General features: G+C 37.8%; 1 protein-coding gene across 13 annotated transcripts in view; it reads left to right on the top strand.

The window, feature by feature from the left end:
- Positions 1–19,685, top strand: part of DMD (dystrophin) — a 2,022,811-nt gene that overhangs the window by 1,296,144 nt on the left and 706,982 nt on the right. For all 13 annotated transcript variants that reach the window (XM_047843142.1, XM_047843144.1, XM_047843153.1 and 10 more), the window contains one exon: positions 6,495–6,659. In XM_047843142.1, coding sequence (XP_047699098.1) covers positions 6,495–6,659 — 165 coding nt within the window. The remainder of the gene's footprint in view (positions 1–6,494; positions 6,660–19,685) is intronic.

Raw genomic sequence — 19,685 nt, 5'->3', positions numbered from 1 at the left:
GGAAGAGCAGAGAGGGAGAGAGAGAGAATCCTAAGTAGGCTCCCTGTTGTCATTGCAGAGCCTGATGCAGGGCTCGAACTCATGACCCTTGAGATCATGACCTGAGTCAAAGTCAAGAGTTGGACACTTAACTGACCGAGCCACCCAGGCACCCCATCTTTTTTTTTAAGTTTGCTTGTTTCTTTTTTTGTTTATTGAGAGAGAGGGAGGAGAGAAAGAGAGAGAGTGTATAAGCAGGGGAGAGGTAGAGAGAAAAGAAGAGTATTCCAAGCAGGCTCCATGCTGCCAGCATGGAACCCGCTGAGGGGCTCCATCTCTCACACTGTGAGATGATGACCTGAGCACAAATCAAGAGTCAGAGGCTTAACATGCTGAGCCGCCCAGGCGCCCCTCTGATAGTAAACCTTTTTAAACTTTGTTGTTCTTCCAGATCGTGTTGGATATTCTTGGTGCTTGACATTTGCATATAAATCTTAGACTTGGCACATCACTTTCTATTAAAAACCAGGTCTTATAATTTTAAAAGAGATTGAATTGAATTTATAGCTTATTTGAAGAGAGTTGATATCTTTACAATATAGGACCTTCCAAATGGTTTCTTCCAGTAGGAGAATAAGGTATATTCCTTTATTTGTTTAGGCTTTTCTTAATCTCTCAGGCATGTTTGTAATTTTCAGGGTAGAAGTCTTGCTTTTTGGTATGAATTATCAGATTAGTCCCTAAAGTAAATGTAAGAATTTGTCTTCTAACAAACATCTTAAGAGTGCTTATTTTCTAGAACTTTGATAAATACCTTTTACAAAAGCCAGTATAATAGGCAAATGATGGTTTATTTTTGCTGTTTTAATTTGCATTCCATTGATTACTTTGGACTTTTGTTTATTGGATGTTTTCATTTTTTGTCAAATTCCTGTTTATACTCTTTATCCAGTTTTCCAGTAGATTCTCCATCTCGTTTCATGTATTAAAAGATCTTTTTATATGAAAAGATTATTACCCATCGTCTGATGGATGCTACAAATAGACACAGCTGTCATTTGTTTTTAATTCTGCTAATTGGCCTGAATTTTGAGTGAGCAATACAAATATTATATTTAATAGTTTATTCACATTACTTTCTTCTTCTAAAGAGCTTACTCACAGCAATATTTTATTCTAATTCTGTTGTTAATTTTTTTACACTTAACACTTTAATTTCTCTAGAATGTTTTTGGTGTAAGATATGAAGCCAGTATTTAATATCTGTTTGTTTCTAAAACAGACACCTCTGTTTATCTTATTATTAAAATGTCTACACAGTTGAAATTAAAATTCAGAAGTTGAAAAAAACAGAAGCTAATCTTGTGTGAAATTAGGTCAAGACTTGGTTAGATACTAAATTAACATATAAAGAAACTGAGAGTGTTTAATTTATTTGCTTTCACCACAGGGAACATATTGTATGAAGAGTATGGTTATATAATATTTAAAAAGATTATTAGGAAAATGATACATTTTACTAGTAAACTGTTAATATACATATTTTGACAAGAAGATAAAGTAGTAGTTGTAACGGTAAATAATTTTAAGACACATAAAAGCTGACATGAAACCTACTCGTATTCTACATCATAAATTATGCACGTTATCTTTTCCCATGAACTACACAGAAGCCATCAATTCCTGAAGATTCTTTTGAAGGTGTGGAAAAGCACAAAAATTATATGTCAGAAAGTTTCACATTCTACCCTACCATTAATTAAGCGATATTGTCATAGGAAAATAATCACAATTTTGGACTGATGGCTTTAGATATGTTGTAGCCTATTAATAATGATTTGTTACTAAATTATATATTGTCGCCATTATTTTTGGTAAGAAGAGAATCCGGTAGTTTTCCTTTCTAAATTAATTTAGTTCTTTGTGAAGGTGATATATTTATAATTTGCAAAAGTTTCAAATATAGTGAAAATCTTCCACCCCATCCACCATCTGCCTACCATCACCACACGGTGACTTTTGTTGCATAAATACATTTACAAGATAAATTCCTAGCAGTAAAAGTTCTGGGTCAAGGGTTATATGCATTTGATAAATATTGCCAAATTTTCTTCCACAAGGGGTACACCAGTATGTACATTTCACTGGCCTTATAGAATAGTATATTTTCCACAGCCTTAGCAGCCTGGTGTATTTCAGACTTCGATTTCCGTCAGTGCAATAGATGAAATTTTCGGATCTCTCGTTACAAAGTTTAGCTTTTTTATGTATGTTTAAAATCCATTTACGTTTTCTTTTTTGTGGACTGTCCTTAACTTCTGTCCAGTTTTTTTCCTCTGGGTTGTTGGCCTTTTTAAAATTAATGTGCTGGGGCTCCTGGGTGGCTCAGTCGGTTAAGCATCCGACTTCGGCTCAGGTCACGATCTCGCGCTCCGTGAGTTCGAGCCCCGCATCAGGCTCTGTGCTGACCGCTCAGAGCCTGGAGCCTGTTTCGGATTCTGTGTCTCCCTCTCTCTCTGACCCTCCCCCGTTCATGCTCTGTTTCTCTCTGTCTCAAAAATAAATAAACGTTAAAAAAAATTTTTTTAAATTAATGTGCAGAGCCTTCCTATGTATTAAGAAAATTAGTCCTTTATCTGAGATGTCACAAATACTGTTTTTATAATTTGTCATTTGTCCTTTGACTTTGCTTTGAAGATTTTTTTTTTTGCCATGCAGAAGTTTCTCCTTTTTATATAGTCCAATCTACTAATATTTTTGTCTGTTAATTAAAGCTGTTTAACTTGAGGATGAAATTATATTCTTTCTGTTGATAACTCTGGACATACATGGCTTCTTAAATTGAAAAAAAAATCCGGAATTTTGAAATTTTTTATCTTTCATTCGCCAGGTGTTTATTGAATGCCTGTCATGTGTAGGAACCCAATTCATCCAGAAATCAAAGCTCAGTGCGGGAGGTCAATGTAAACAACAAATAGTATAAGACATATGCTATAGTGGTGGGAAACACAAGGATATACCCAATGTAGATGTCATAATTACCCTGAAAACCACTTGTGCCCCACAATCTCTTTATAGACGATCATTTAATTATTTCAGATATTGGTCAAGTCTCACCCACCAAACTGTGTGCTATCAGGAATTGTTCTAGAACCAGGAAGGGCTGGGTTTGGAATATGAAAAGGAAACTAACAGTCTTAGTTGTAAGTTATACAGATTTGTGTGTTGAAATGTGAACCCTATGTGTGATCAGATGTAAATAAGTTCATAGCTCAATTTTAGAGATTTTAAGAAAATATGATGGCTATTATTTCCATTAGCTTCAGAATCTAGTGGCCCTTAGATGCTGCAAGTTGAAGCTATAAAATGTTTTTTTCATGTACTTGTGACTAGAAAATGATCCAATAAAAATAAACTGTTTAGTACCTTCCTGATAAATGCTAGAAAAGATAAGTTGAAAGCATTATTACATTATATATTACATACATGGAGTTACATTTATGATATCAACTATCACACACACACATACACACACACACTCAAACACTCACACACAAATACGTTAAGTATAATTCATCACCATAGGTGTCATTATGGGTTAGAACTCACAAAATACAAATAGGCCTTTATCTAATATTTTGTTTACTAGACTTTATAGCAGGATACTAGTCAAACAAAGCAAATACAGCATCATGATTCATTATCCGTGGACAAGCATTGCATGCTAACTTCACACTTCGCTTCTTTTGACTCCTTGCCCACACAGGGAAAGACTGCCAGGGGTAAAAACCAAGCTCTTTGCAGCTCACTTTAAATAGAAGCCACGGTCTGTATTTCCCTTTCATCTTCTACACCATTCTAGTCATAGAGACCCTAGGTTACATTCGAATTCACAAATTCCCCAATGCAGATACAGTTCTATACAACAAACAAGGCAGGCCTAACATTTCCCAGTCATCTTAAAGTTAGCATTACAAGGAAACATTGCTTTGGGAGCCTAAGGTCAGTCCCAGGCTGGACTGCTTCAGTAAAGGCTGAATGTTAACACTTTACTCATGCATGCACATGCGTGTTACAGGATATATATAAAAATGCATTTATACATTTCAAAATACATATTGTTTACATATAATCAGAGCATATATAAAATTCCTTCCCCCATAAATTAACTGATAAGTTACTTTGTCCATTAATGTATCTCCTTTCACCTCACAGCTCTTGGGTGCAATTAAAGAACATAATGTTCTTTAGTTAGCTCTTTTAAAAGTATCTGAAACAGTTGTTCCAAAGTATGGGCCATTATTCACATGATGCACTAGTATATTAGTATGCTTATCTAGTTTACCTTTTAAATATTCCCTATAATATTGGTGAGGATGTGGAGAAAAAGGAGACCTGTTGCACTGTTGGTCAGAATGCAAAGTGATGCAGCCAGTCTAGAAAACAGTATGGAAGTTTCTCAATAAACTAAAAATAGAATTACCATACCATCCAGTAGTTGCGCTACTGGGTATTTACCCCCTAAAAAGTACAAAAACACTAATTCAAAGGGATACATGCACCCCTGTGTTTATAGTAGCATTATTTGCAGTAGCCAAATTATGGAAGAGTCCATGTGTCCATTGACAGATGAATGGATAAAGAAGATGTGGTATGTGTGTATACTTACACACACACACACACACACACACACACACACTGGAATATTACTCAACCATGAAAAAGAATGAAATGTTGTCATTTGCAGTGACATAGATGGAGCTAGAGAGTATAATGCTAAGTGAAATAAGTCAGAGAAAGACAAATACCATTTGATTTCACTCATACGTAGAATTTAAGAAAGAAAACAAGCAAGCAAAGGAAAAAGAGAGAAAAACCAAGAAAAAGACCTTTAAGTCTAGAGAACAAACTGATGGTTACCAGAGGGGAGGGGGGTGGGGGGTGGGTGAAATAGATGATGGTGATTAAAGAGAGCTCTTGTTGTGATGGGCACCGGATGATGGATCGAAGTATTGAATCACTACATTATACACCTGAAGCTAATATTATGCTGAATGTTAACTATACTGGAAATAAAACTTTTTAATTTTTTTAAAAATAATTTTAATGTTTATTTATATTTGAGAGAGAGAGAGAGAGAGTTCATGAGTGGGAGAGGGACGGAGAGAGAGAGCCACAGACAGAATCTGAAGTAGGGTCCAGGCTCTGTGCTGAGAGCTCACACACGGGGCTCAAACTCATGAGCCATGAGATCATAACCTGAGTCACAGTCGGACACTTAACCAAGTAAGCTACCCAGGCACCCCATAATTTTTAAATGTTATCTATCATAACATCGCATTTTATAATAGATGTCTACTGTTACACGTGTTCATATCAAAATATAATGTTACGTTATTAGAATAGTGTTAGTTCTGTAATCAAGAGTTGCCATTTCAGGTTGATGTTCTTTACTACCAGGTACCTACTTGTTTTAGCCCTTGATAGTCTGAAGAAAAAGGCTTTATTCTTGCTTATCCTGGCTTGATACTCACACCTGAGCTTGAGCAACTATCACTAACATTCAGTGACTTTATTGTCCCTCACTACTATGCAGGATATTGCTCTAAGCTATTTACATGGATTACTTTATTTAATTTGTATAATGACCCTGTGAAGCAGGTAGTGTCATTGCATTCTAAAGAGAAGGCATTGAAAGTTAAAGAAAACTTAGCTAAAGTGCTCGGAAAGAACAGGAATTAAGATTTAAACCCAGCAGCCTAACTCTAGACTTCGGTGTTGAACAGAATATCTAGCACACTTCTTCCCAAGTTATTTCATGTTCCCCAGCCCTAATGTCATCATCCATTTATAAAATTGGGATAATAATAGTATCCATATCTTAGGATTGTTGGATGGATTAAAGAAGACAGTAAATGTGAAACTTCCAAAGATGGTGTTTGACACATTGTAAGCCCTTAATAAAAATAGCCTATAATCATGCTGATATATTCTACTCTTATCCAAATGTCTTTTTTTCTTTTCATTCTAGTCAGCTGATTTTGTTTTACTTCGTTATACTTAGACCCCTAAACTATAGCTTACCTCCACATTTTTCTTTGTTCATAGAAGAATTCCCTTGTATAATTCTCCTTAACATCAAACAAAGTTGTACTTTGTAAAGACAAAGTATCTGCCATCTAATATGCAATGCACCATTATGTTTAGTGAATGAGTGGTTCAAGAATATACTGTAATGGTAGGAGTTGGAGTTGGGTATGCATTTGTGTGAGTGTGTGTGTTGAATTTCCAAAAGAAAAGGCTCATTGTCTTTGAAGCACAGAGTTTTGGGGAAGACTATTAATAAATGATTTCTATGCATGAATTAAATTCTAACATGTAACCCATGTAAGTAATCAATATCACCTTGTTACAATACCCAAATCAGTAAATTTCGATGACATTTTATAGCAAATAACTTTATTTTTTACTTTTTTCTTTAAACCATGGGAATGTTTTACTCTTTTTCCTTACAGGTTTCTAGAGATTTGCCTGAGAAACAAGGAGAAATTGAGGCACACATAAAAGACCTTGGACAGCTTGAAGAGCAGTTAAATCATCTGCTTCTGTGGCTGGCTCCTATTAGAAATCAGTTGGAAATTTACAGTCAACCGAATCAAACAGGACCGTTTGACCTTAAGGTAGGGACTTTTTGCTTTAAATCTTGTTTTCCAAAAGAATGGCAATATCACTGATTCATTATCATAATCATCATTGTTGTTATAATAACAATAATAATGATAATGATAATTGACTAGCATTTTTTTGCTTTTTCTTACAGCATTTACTAGCAATAATCTATTCATTAAACATATCACTAGAATGTCTTCATCATGTTTGTTACCATGATCTACTTCCCATCCCTACTGTAATTGCACTTAATGTACATGTGTAGACTCCTTCTCTAAAACTAAAGTTGTTTAGGAGATTAGGAGATTAGGTGCCTACCAAATAATGTATAGTCTCTTTAGTAGACGTTAGAAAACCCTCTCAGGCTGACTCCAGTTTATGTCTGTATCCTTTCATTCTGTCAACAACGTCCCTTTATATTCTAGCCACAGCAAATTGTATGGTCTGTTTTGATGCATGTGGTTTCATGCCGTGTTTTGTGTTCTTGATCTTCTTTTCTCTCTTCCTTAAATGTCTTCTTTCTCCTTATTTGGCATGATGAAGTTTTCTACATCCATCAAGACTGAATTCAATGTCTTTGCGTCTTCAAAACTTTGTTCCATACCCCCAGTAGAGTAAAAAACGCTTTTAGGATTGCTTATAAACCTCTGTATCCATTTCCCATAACCTTTGTACATTGATGGACACTTAAACTGTACAGACTTGAGTACCCCGTCAAAATCTTCTTTGAATGCAGAGGGCATCTTCTTACTTTACTCCCTTACCCCACTCCTTTCTCGACACCTCCATCTCAGGGCCCAGTGTATGGTAGGTACTTACATTTTTGAATCAAAGAAGAAAGGTGGCAACCAGACACCCAAATTGGTAAAGAGGTGTCACGGGTAAGTCTAGTGCTCCAGGCCAACATGCCAATTGGATGCCACCATCTTCTTTTAGCATCTCTATACACATTGATTGTCCCTGTATTTTCTCTCTTCCCGGGAGCATATTCCAAAGATTTATCCCAACTTGATGTCCTACTTTGCATCTCCTCTGGGTCAACAACATTAAGTAGCTAATCAAACCAATTAAACTGAAATCTCAACCTCTTGATTAATGTAACGGTGGGCACTTTCAGGCTAAATAAGTTAAGGAAGATGTTGAGTAAAGTTTTTTGGTTTTTTTTTAATTCACTGACCCCAAGTTTTCATTTCCCTTGTTTTCCAGGATTATTACAACCTAATGTTTTTAATCTCCGCTGGGTGCTGTTTTGGTAGGAGGTAAGGCAAGGATGAAATGAAGCGTGAGGATATTCTAGAGAAGAAGTCAAAGTTTAAGAAAGATGGGCTTGAGTGAGATTAAGGAAAGAGAGAGGTTGAAATAGCTAAAGTGAGTTATTTTGCAAACTGCGCTCCGCTACTCTTGCCTTACCTTCTCCTGCCATGTAGGTCTACCATTCTGTTAGCCGCCCCATGCACAGATGATGCCACGTACGTCGCAGGTAGATGTCATTTCACCCCTGCAAACCCCAGGCTGCTCATCCAGCGTCACGGTCTTCCATTCAAGTCTGACGATTAAGGCCAAGTCACAGTAGGCTTTACCAGAATGAATTTGGCTGGCTTTAAGAAAGTATACGGGTCAGGTAAAGGTAAAGACACAGCTGGAACAATGACGGCACGGTAGAGGTCTTGACACTAAGCCGTGGCTTCTCCCGCACTAGCCACCCTGCCTTCGCATTATGTGTAGACACAGAGACAAGACTGGGAGAATGCAAAGCCACGTCGTCGTTCAGAGATGCCACCAGTTCTGGAATCCTTTCCGTTTTTCCACCTTGCTAGTACATGGTGTCCTCCGAGGTATTTGACTTCTGTCCATTCTCCAGTGCAACTTTATCTCACAATACTCATTGTTCGTTACCCCGTAATCTCAACCAAGAAGTAGTTACTTAGTCCAACAGACGACAACTTCAGCCAGATTCTCCTCTCAGTGAAAGAGCAAATATGATCTTTCGGTGGGTAGCAGGAAGGGGCACGATGGATTGTGTAGTTCAAATTAAAGAGGTGTGATATGAATTGCAAATGTCCTGCAATATCTTTTTTTTAAATTTTTTAACATGTTTTATTTATGTTTGAGACAAAGAGAGACAGAGCATGAACGGGGGAGGGTCAGAGAGAGAGGGAGACACAGAATCGGAAACAGGCTCCAGGCTCTGAGCTGTCAGCATAGAGCCCGATGCGGGGCTCGAACTCACGGAGCGCGAGATCATGACCTGAGCCAAAGTCAGTCGCTCAACCGACTGAGCCACCCAGGCACCCCAACATCCCTTTACTTTTGATGCATCCTTTAGTGAAAATGAGCTTCGTGATTAAAGTAATGAAAAATATATTCGATATTAGCTATCTCTGTGCATGGAATATATTGAATAGAAAGGATAACAAAATCTGCCACCACAAATGGATGTTGTTGACGCAACCAAAGTGACTTTACTCCCAGTCGAAACCCCCCACAGTGGTTCTCAAATAGCAAAAACTCGCGTTGGGCATTTGTTTGTCCGTAGCCCATAGGTTTGTGCCAAATTAGGTCCCTGCAGTTTAGAGTGAGAGCTCCTGTCAGCTGTGTTCTCATTGCTGTGCATAGTTTCAAGGAGTCATGATATTTGCCTCCTGCAGCCTGGTCTAAATCACTGAGGGGAGAGGCAGCTGCTTTTTCCCTGGTGGTAAAAGTCTTTGGCTTCAGTCCTCTGTGCATATTCTGAGCTTCTCACCTCTGGAGTGCAGATTTCAAAAATATGCCCTTAGCCTTTTTCTTTTGCGTGTGGCTCTATCCGAGCCAAAAACCCCTAGCTGGTAATCAGGAAATAGTGACCTATGTGAATAATTTACTAACTTACCTAGTTCTTTATCCCTCTTTGTCTAGCTTCTATCTAAATTCACCGTCTGATAAATGATTTATTAAGATTGCTTAGCGTTCTGCTGTAAGATATGTGATTTTAGGCTGTCCAGCCTGCTATAGCCCCCTACTTAAAGAGATTAAACTTCTTTTTTTTTCCAGTGAAAGAAAGATGGGAAAATGGGCTTCACTTCACTTTCAATTACTGAAAGCCAAAAGCAGTTTTTAAACGCTTTTGTGGAGTCCGTGCCCATTTTTTAATACAGAGAAAGAAACTCTTCGCTAAAATCTTAGGAATCGGTTAATGCCAAGAAAGTCGATGTGCGAGGAGCCTCCATTTCCTAACTTTAAAGACATTTTCTTTGTCCACAGTAGCCATGGCTACCTCTGAAACAAGGAGCCTAAGGCCTTGACATCCAGGTCATTTGTTTTCTCTAGTCAAACTCGGAGCACCTGTTAGAAAAATAGGTACTACCCTCTGTGAGCCTCAGTTTTGCCTGCTTGGCACTTCATGCTTATTGATGCAATGCAGCTAGCTGTGTAATGAAACCCAAATAAAAAAAGCCTTAAGGGCTCTGTTCTAATGCATTGTTTATGCTGGAGTGAAAATTGACTGCACATCGCTTGGTTTGTGCAATTTACTCCTGAAATATTCCTCTTCAGGAAATCCTGCAAATAGCAATATTCATCTTGAAAATCACCTCACAGAACCCTTAGCAAGCTGAGGAACATAATCAATGAGATCGTGATGTAGAGGGTGAAAATGAGGCGTAATCACAGCCCTTTCCCTTCAGTCAGCCCGCTAGAAGGCACGCCTTTGACTTTGCATTTTCAAACGTACTCACAATTCAGACATAAAATATGTTGATTTCAGATTTCAGACATGATAATTGAATGCTAAGAACCAGGGACCACGTAAAATTTCTATAAGACGTCTTATGTTTTTAATCTTTAATTAATGCTTTCAATAATGAGCTGTAGGTATGCTATTTATCTGACATAAAACTGCCTAACTACTGCTTTCTAAACTTTTTATTAATATATGAGAGACGGGGACACATAATTTTATGTTAAGTCTTACTGACTGAAATACTTTCACATTGAAAACAGGGAGGGTTTTTTTCTTCCCCTCAAGAATGACTTTGCTTCTATGGTCTATAGATAACATCACATACTGGTAAGCTGGCTCTTCCTTCCCATGTAAGCAACTTAATTGCCCATAATGTCAAATCCACACAGAAAACTACCAAGGGACACACCTGGAGTGACTGAAGGATAAAGTACCACATGAGCGACATGAGCGCCAAACCCTTCCCTTTCTCCGCATGTGCTCATGTTGCTGTGTTGTAAAAACAAAGAAAAATAAAATAAAATCATATATATATATGTATGTATATGTATATATATGTACATACATATGTATCTACATACATATGTACATACATACATATATATACATAATATATATATAAGTTATCTGGTTATACATGTGTGTATATATAATATGTATATATATATTATATATACATACATAATATATATATACATATTATATATATGTATATTACATATGTATATATATACACATAACATATATATATATATATATATATATATATATGTTATCCGGTGCCATACGTGTGTGTGTGTGTGTGTGTGTGTATGTAGGTATATATATATATATATATATATATGTGTGTGTGTGTGTGTGTGTGTGTGTGTGTATGTATATATGTATGTAGATACATATGTATATATGTATGTAGATACATATGTATATATGTATGTAGATACATATGTATATATGTATGTAGATACATATGTATGTGTATATATACATGTATATGTGCGTGTATATGTGTACATATATATATATATATATATATACATGTATGGCACCGGATAACTTAATAGACAAGGAAGACTTTATTCATGACTGAAGTCAACTCCACTGAAACAAAGACAGGAAAGATTTTAATCATTGGAATGAGCTAGTGTTAAAGTAGTGGAGGACATTGGTGGGGACATTGGTCATTGTGATTTGGTCATCTATGTTTGCTAATTGTCACTTACTGAACATAGGCTACTCTCCTCCCTCCTCCTGAGACTGGTAGACATGGAGCCTTCCTGATATTTCTATTTCAATGGCATGGCTCCCAAAGGTATTTGAGGAAGACATTCCTAAGTTGTAGAAAATTTACCTCTTAAAGAGGCAGAAAAAGGAATTTACGATGGAAAGTTTTCTGAAGTAAATACACTAAGGAAAGAGAGTTCAGGCCTATAATTAGGAAGAAACCAGCCTAATTCTTTCGTCAACCTTAAGAAGAATGTTAAGGCCATCTTCATTAGTCCCCTCTTTTGTCCAAGGGAAACCAGGTTTCCTAGTGAACAGCTGAGGAAAGCTACTTCGTGTCAATTATTTCTGAAACTTTCTGTTGTTCAAGGACTACTTGAGCTGAGTCTGAAACTTCATGGTAGAGGATTTTGCTGGATGGTATGAGCAATCAGGTATTTAATGAGGGGTATTTGCTATGGCAGGGAGAAGAAAAACAAAGATTAATGATTGGAGCAGACTATAAACCCAGTTTCTGAATCCAGAGGGCAGCCAATTAGGAAGATTCCTAAAGGTTGGGCTGGAAACGTCTTTAGATGGTAAAGTGATAAAGGCAGTGGCCATTTTATCACATTTTGAATGTTCTGGGTGACAGCACAGACATCAGAGAGGTTTTATAAGATTGTCCACAGTCATAGTTATTTCCTGGAGCCGAGCATAAAAGCTGTGGGAGTTCTGATAAACTTCCTGAGTGGCCCATATAGCAGCTCCGGGCAGGAAGGTTGTCCATACATAGTGCGCTGTGCTGATGAGTCCTTTGAAGTAGATATCAAGTTGTCCAGCTTCAGCTCTCAGGATTCCTTTAGACCCTGAGAGGAAAGTTCAACTATAGGACCATCTAGAATCTCGACAGGGATCTGGGTAGTCAGCTTTTAGTTCTCAGCGATGCCAAGTCAGGAGAACAAGAGAAAAAGTGGGAACATTAGTTTGGAGAGTTGTAGCCAGATACTGAAGGAAACGAAAGGAATAGAAACTTGGATAAGGACAGGCAAAATGTGTTAAGACAGTCCAATTTGATCTAGGTAACACTGCCATGTAGTTTACAAGGAAATGCGAAATAATCTGATAACCCACATGGGTGTGCTACAGTTTTCTATTGAAACGTAATTTTTGTTTCTGTACAGTCACCTCCCTTTTGATCAAAGGTACTCCCAGTAAGACTATTCTTGTTTACCCAGTAAAGCTGGACTCTGTTTATGCAGGTGAGACAAGGATAGTAGTTGATGACACAGGCCTTTGAAACTTTGTTTTGCCCTAAGTTTTTATAAAAAATTTCAGATATGACTTTTAAAAGATGAGAGGCCAAGAACTTGCCATCACATTTTACCTACAGTACCTCTAGATTGGGATGAAGTTTTCTATTCTCAAAGCCCTCAAAATTCTGTTTCCTGAGCCTGTCAGGAAGTGACTCTCCTTTTTTGCCAGTAAGACTAGACATCCCATAAGCCAAGTACCAGGCTAGTTTCCCCAGGAGGGCTTTGTAAGTGTTATTTCCACAAAGTTTACTGTGGTTCCTTAAAGGTGTCTGGTCATATCTGATTTTATGTACATCATTCTCAGATATGACCTACCAGTCAAAGCCTTGGTTATATCATCAATTTTCTCCATTATGTCTGGTTACAAGAAAGATAGATTCTTACTAAGTCTGTCCAAATAATTATATTGCCATGAAAATACTCAATAGGAGTTTGTGAACTCTGGAGGAATCAGGCAGGGAGAAAAAAGATAAATGTTTCATTTCTGTTTACAAAAGTATAATCTACTGAATTGTTCTGAGTTAGAGATAGCTTCCAGAAAAAAAAAAAAATGAAAAACGAAGTCCTTATATCAAGAAAACAGGGGGCGCCAGGGTGGCTCAGTCAGTTAAGCATCTGACTCTTGATTTTGGCTCAATTCTTGATCCCACGGTTCGTGGGATTGAGGCCCATATCAGGTGTTGCACTAACAGCATGTAGCCTGCTTGGGATTCTCTCTCTCCTCTCTGCCCCTCCCTCTGCTCATGCTCGCTTGCTCTCTCTCTCTCTCTCTCTCTCTCTCTCAAAATAAATAAATAAACATTTAAAAAATAGAACACTAAACCATCAGCAATATTCTAAACGAAAGCCTTAATCAAGTCATCCTTGCAATCAAGTAATTGATTGCTGTTTTGCTGGATCTCAGGTCAGCAGTTTGATAAACCCATCAGCTTCTTCCCTGGAGTTCTGGAAATCCCGACTCAGCCCCAGTGGTGTGGTGTTGAAGTTATTTAAGCAAAGCTGGCAAAGCTTGCACCCTAGAGTACCTGGAATAGTGCTTTCCGTGGGTCTCTGTGATAGTCCCTTTTTGTTGAAGACAAGCACTTTAGCCTGTCACTGATGACGCGCACTTCAGGGAAACCTGATAGTGAAACAGCTCTCTTTAAATGATAAAAAGCTTCAAAGAACCATGGTTAAAGATCTGAGGAGAGTTCACCTAACAAAGGAATTGAGTTGTTTCTGTGGCATACATCATTTTCGAGCAATGACTGGAATTATGACGGACATTATACTGATTTCTCGTGACTTGATACAGTTACTGAAATATTTATGTTAATAACATTTGACCCATACAAATAACTTCTGGCAGGTTAAGCATCTCTTCTTATCTGATGATGCTTTTTATGCAACTCAGTGTGTCAAATAAACCTATGTCTTTCTTTAGATATTAAGAGGGAACAAATGTGACATTTTCATGTCCATCCGAGTTCAAGATTTCATTTAGGGTTTGAGTGGTGCAAGGCAAAATATCAAAGGTTGTCAAAAATGTGAAAACATTTTGAACACTTGGTTAAATAGGATCATGGGTCATTGAAACAGTGCTTGGCTACCTATTTAACCGAAGTGGCAGTGAAAGATTTCAAAAATAAATATAGGAGGTAACATGATTGTAAAAGACTGGTTCTTTCAAAAGTGAGATGATTCTTAAATAATCAAGGACATGACAAAATCACTGTAAACACAGGAAATTACTCTGGTAAGACAGAATCATCGTTGCTTACCTGAATTATTCAGAAGGTAAAGAAAAGGCTTTTGCAATCTCTTATTAAGAAAAAATCAAGGGGCACCTGGGTGGCTCAGTCGGTTAAGTGGCCAACTTTGGCTCAGGTCATGATCTCGCGGTCTGTGGGTTCGAGCCCCGCATCGGGCTCTGTGCTGACAGCTCAGAGCCTGGAGCCTGTTTCAGATTCTGTGTCTCCCTCTCTCTGACCCTCCCCCATTCATGTTCTGTCTCTCTCTGTCTCAAAAATAAATAAATGTTTAAAAAATTTTAAAAAAAGAACAAATCAATAATCCAAGAAAATTTTGTCATTTTAATGAAGAGAAAAATGAACTCTAGTTTTCCACTAATATACTGTTGATACTAAAGCTCATTTTTAAAAAGCTTATAAATAAACCCATTGACTCATAGTCCTCTTTGATCACATGACACAAAATTCCTGTTCCACAAACTTTCTACAACTGTCTCTATCCCTTCAGATTTTGTCCTACATTTTTCCTCATCTTTCTTCCAGAATAATCAGTCATTTCACTTTAGGAAAAAAATACTCTCTTCTTGCTTAACAAAAACACATGCTACATACCTTGCACATGTTGCATGGTTGTTTTTCTCTGACCTTATTGTTTCTAGAAGTTTCGTTTATATGCATTGATTATACTTTTTAACCATAAGTAACTTCTGTTTCTCGGAGAAAAGTAGGAAGCAAATAAATATGAACTGTCATTTTCTAGCATTTTGTGGGCTAGCAAAGGTTATGAAAGCAAGTTGAGGTTACCTGTTCAATATGAAGGCTAAGAGTTTTCATCGGTCTTTGTGGAGGAGACTTTTAAGATTTTCTTTGGACTTAATATGTAATCTTATGGAGGCTGTGGACTAAAATTTAGGTGAGTAACTAAGACTGCACCAAAGGGCTATTCTGGGTATGTCCAAAGCCCGTCTGAGTGCATAAAATAACCTTTGTTTCCAGGCAGTCTTGTCAGCTGCAGGTGATTACTTTTGGGTTTCCTAAGACCCTTGAGAGTCCCCTATCAGGGCAGGGAGCGTAAAGCTCATAGTTGGGTTGAGTAACTGGGTTGGGGAGGCAACTCTCTGGCAGGGGTGGACAGAGAGATGGAAGATAAGAAGGTTTTGAAAGAGAATAAATCAAAGAATTCAAGGGAGCTGATGGAAAGTCCAAAGGTGATAAAAGGAAACAATAGTGGAGGCGATGAGAAAGGAGAGGCCCTAGATGAACCAGTGTAGAGAGATCATGTGTTTCCACAAAAGGCCACTGAAATTCCAATTATCTTTAGTTAACTCATGCCAACAAGGAGGGAAGTGGACAACCCCACACCTGTTCTTTTCAGAGGAAAATCAGAAGAGTGAGAATTTCCCGTAGGGAAGAGAGGAACCAAAGTAATAGCCACAAAGTAAGAACACCAGAGAAAGAGCGCTTTAAATACCAAAGAAGTGAAGTTCAAGCAAATGACATCTTGATGAGAATTTAGTATGTTCTAACCCATTTGTAGCTTTCAAAGAAACAAAAACAAAATCTTGGCCTCTAGCCCATTATCAAGAGTCAATTGTCCTTAATACCATGCTTCCAGAGACTGTCATCTGGAGTGCCAGAGTTTCACTTGGACTCACCAATGGATCCTCAGTCAGGAGTGTGGTCGTTGTTCACATAATTAGGTTTTTAGAGGTTAATGTCTAATTCACTCTTAGGGAGATAATTCATATACAGTGAGATTATCACATTCAAATAGTTACTCCCTTAGATAGATAAGTACTAGCTCAGGATAAATAAGGTAACTAATTTAGTTGTGGGTTTTTTTGTTGTTTTTTTAAACACTTATTTGTTTTTGAGAGACAGAGAGTGACAGAGTGCGAGTGGGAGAGGGGCAGGCAGAGAAGGAGACACACAATCCAAAGCAGGCACCAGGCTTTGAACAAGCTGTCAGCACAGAGCCCGACATAGGGCTCGAACCCATTAACAGTGAGATCACGACCTGAGCCAAAGTCAGACGCTCAACCAGCTGAGTCACCCAGGCGCTGCATAGTTGTGTTTTAAGGGGTGGTGTTGGAAAGGCAAGGAACAGAGGAGAGCACACTCACACTTTACATCTAATCCTCTTTCCTAGAAAAAAAAAAGAAAAGTTTTAGCGTTTTCTATTAGTTACATAAATATATTCATGGAATATGTCCTGAAAAAAATGTGGGTAGAAGTTATTGGACAAAAAGGCACAATATTCTCATTTACCATGCAACTGAACACAGGTTTATTGGAAATTAAAAACTGCCCTGAATTTAGGCTGGTTTCTAGGCAAGACTATAAATCCAGCTCCAATAAAATCTTGAAGATTGTTGGTTTCTGGATAGGTCCATGTTTTAATGGCATTAGACATTGACCTATCTCTTGGAACCCTGGGATCACAATCTTATCTTACTTTCACACCCACCTCTCAACTCGAAAAACCATTCCTTAGTTGAGGTAACGTGGAAACAGGGAGAGAAACACAAGACCCAAGTTTTGGTTCCAGTTCTGACACTTACTAGGTTTATGTCACTGATTAACTCACCTTTCTTAACCTGATTTTCCTCTTCATTAAAATGAAAAATTGAGTCCATTTCTCTGGGACTCTATTAGATTAAGGTACAACTACAGTGTGAACACATTTTCCTAAAATAATAAGAAAAGATGGTGAAAGTCACCTTTCTTGGTATAGCTGGAATTTTGACAAGAGCCCCTAAGAGGAATAATTAGACTTGCAAAATACACCACCCGTTCAAAAGAAAGTGGTAGGTTGCTACCAGAAAACCAGTCCAGAAAAGACCGCAGATAGTCATGAGATTTTCATTGTTCACCCTACCAAACTGCCCATATAAGGAGATTGTAAACTTGAGAAGTTTCTTGAATTGAGAATTCCTAGAACATAAAATTCAAGTAGGACTAAGATTTTATCAGCGAAGAGGAAACTTTGCTTCACAAGAGGGGGGGGGGGGTGGGAAGAGTGCTTTTCTTTCTCCCCTGCCAAGCCAAGGAGGAAGACTCAAGAAAACCTCTACTACAATGGTATGCAGACCATTCTGCTTATAAAACTCTCAAAATTGGGGCGCCTGGGTGGCCCAGTCAGTTGAGTGTCTGACTTTGCCTCAGGTCATGATCTCACAGTTGGTGGGTTCAAGCCCCACATCGGGCTCTGTGCTGACAGCTCAGAGCCTGGAGCCTGCTTCAGATTCTGTATCTCTCTGCCTTTCTGCCCCTCTCCTGCTTGTGTTCTCTCAAAAATAAATAGATGTTAAAATAGATGTTAAAAAAAAAAAAAAAACCTCTCCAAATAGTTTAGAAAACTGAGTATCCTCCTGAACATTCTAAAGTTGACATCTATTTTCTCCTCTGGCATATTGTAAATATTGACGTTTAAAAAGTGTTACATTACTCTTTTGAATATATCCAGTAGACTGAAATTTACCACAGCAATTTGATATCTCCCATCATCCACTTGAGAAAATATACAAAACAAGCTCATCTTTAAGTTTCATATCATTTTTATTCTTTCAATTATATTTCCATTCTACTTCCCTAAAGCATTATATTTTAATGTAATATATATTTATGCTCTAAAGCCTTTTATTAACCACTCTATCATACTTCTGTATGACAAATATATCTATGTGGATTTAAATTCAGTTTTTAAAAATAAATTTCTGTAAGTATAAGGCTCTAAGTATTTTTAAAAATCCATTAGATTAAGTTATATATATACTTATTGTATAGTAAATAAAAATACCTAGTAATAATCAAATTACTTAAATATATATAACTTCTGGTAATTGTTGAACATACTCAGTAGATTTTTATTGAAAATTAATCTATTAATGAAATTGAGGGGTATGCCTTATGGTACCTTGATTGAAAGAGAATTTCAGTCATCAGTATTTTGAATTGGATTTTGATTTTTCATAAATGTGTCTTGGGCACAGTGTACCATTGGGATATGTCAGAAGAGGCATACTTTTATTTTGTAAAGTTGGAATACTGTCATTAAACAAAAAGTGGGAATGATGATTGGAATGATATGTGCACCACAGGAACAAAGCCAGGAAAATCCCTTGTAGAAGCTGAGAATTTGGAAAGTGATTCCATGAACACCATCTATGCCCACATATCCCTAAAAAAGTCTTTGCATACTGCAAGGGGCATATCCCAGTCTGAAGATTGCCACTCTAGGTAAGATGAATATGTTAGGAGAAGGAAAGAGGAGCATTTTAGCCCCTGGCTGGACACTTGTTAGGATACCAATATACCACTAGGGTGCCTGGGTGGCTCAGTCGGTTAAGCATCTGACCCTTGATATTGGCTCAGGTCCTGATCTCACGGTCATAATCTCATGGTCATGAGATTGATCCCTGCATTGGGCTCTGTGCTGAGTGTAGAGACTGCTTGGGATTCTCCCTGTCTACCTCTCCCTCCACCTCTCTGCCTCTCTTTCTTACTCTCTCTCTGTAAACGTGAATAAACTTAAAAAAAAAAAAAAAAGACACCAAACTACCACGAAGTTCATCTCACCACAGTCCATGCCTGGAGCCATTGCACAGTTCCCCACTCCAGAAATACTCGTATCACACTGTTGACTCACACTAAGCTTAGTGGTACCTAAAATCACCAAGTCTCAAAAAAATTAAATAAAATCACAAGTTCTTTTTCACATGTGCTGCTTCCAGTCGACATTTCCTCCATCCTGCCCTTGTGTCATCTACTATTTTTGGAATTAGATGCAAGGCCATCAGCCCCTTCCCTGGCTCTGCTGATCCTGCTCATCCCCAAGGTGCCTCGAGCTTAGGTCCAGTGCCTCCCATTTCTTGATCCAGTCCTGACCAAAGAAGAGTACACACAAGAAATGCACTAGCGCTGGAGGCAGCATCTGTAACTACCATTACTGTTCTGTGTCTGGTTTCTGGTTCATCTCTGGTGCTTTCAGCTTCTACGTTTTCACTGACACTGTCACTTTCTGCTCACAGCCTCCCCTGCCTTAGTTGTGATGGCCCTGGCCTCCCAGCA

This window comes from Prionailurus viverrinus, chromosome X (genome assembly GCF_022837055.1).
Source record: "Prionailurus viverrinus isolate Anna chromosome X, UM_Priviv_1.0, whole genome shotgun sequence".
Classification (NCBI taxonomy): domain Eukaryota; kingdom Metazoa; phylum Chordata; class Mammalia; order Carnivora; family Felidae; genus Prionailurus; species Prionailurus viverrinus.
The sequence above is the reverse complement of the archived record's forward strand: the minus strand, read 5'-3'. Positions and strand labels throughout refer to the sequence as shown.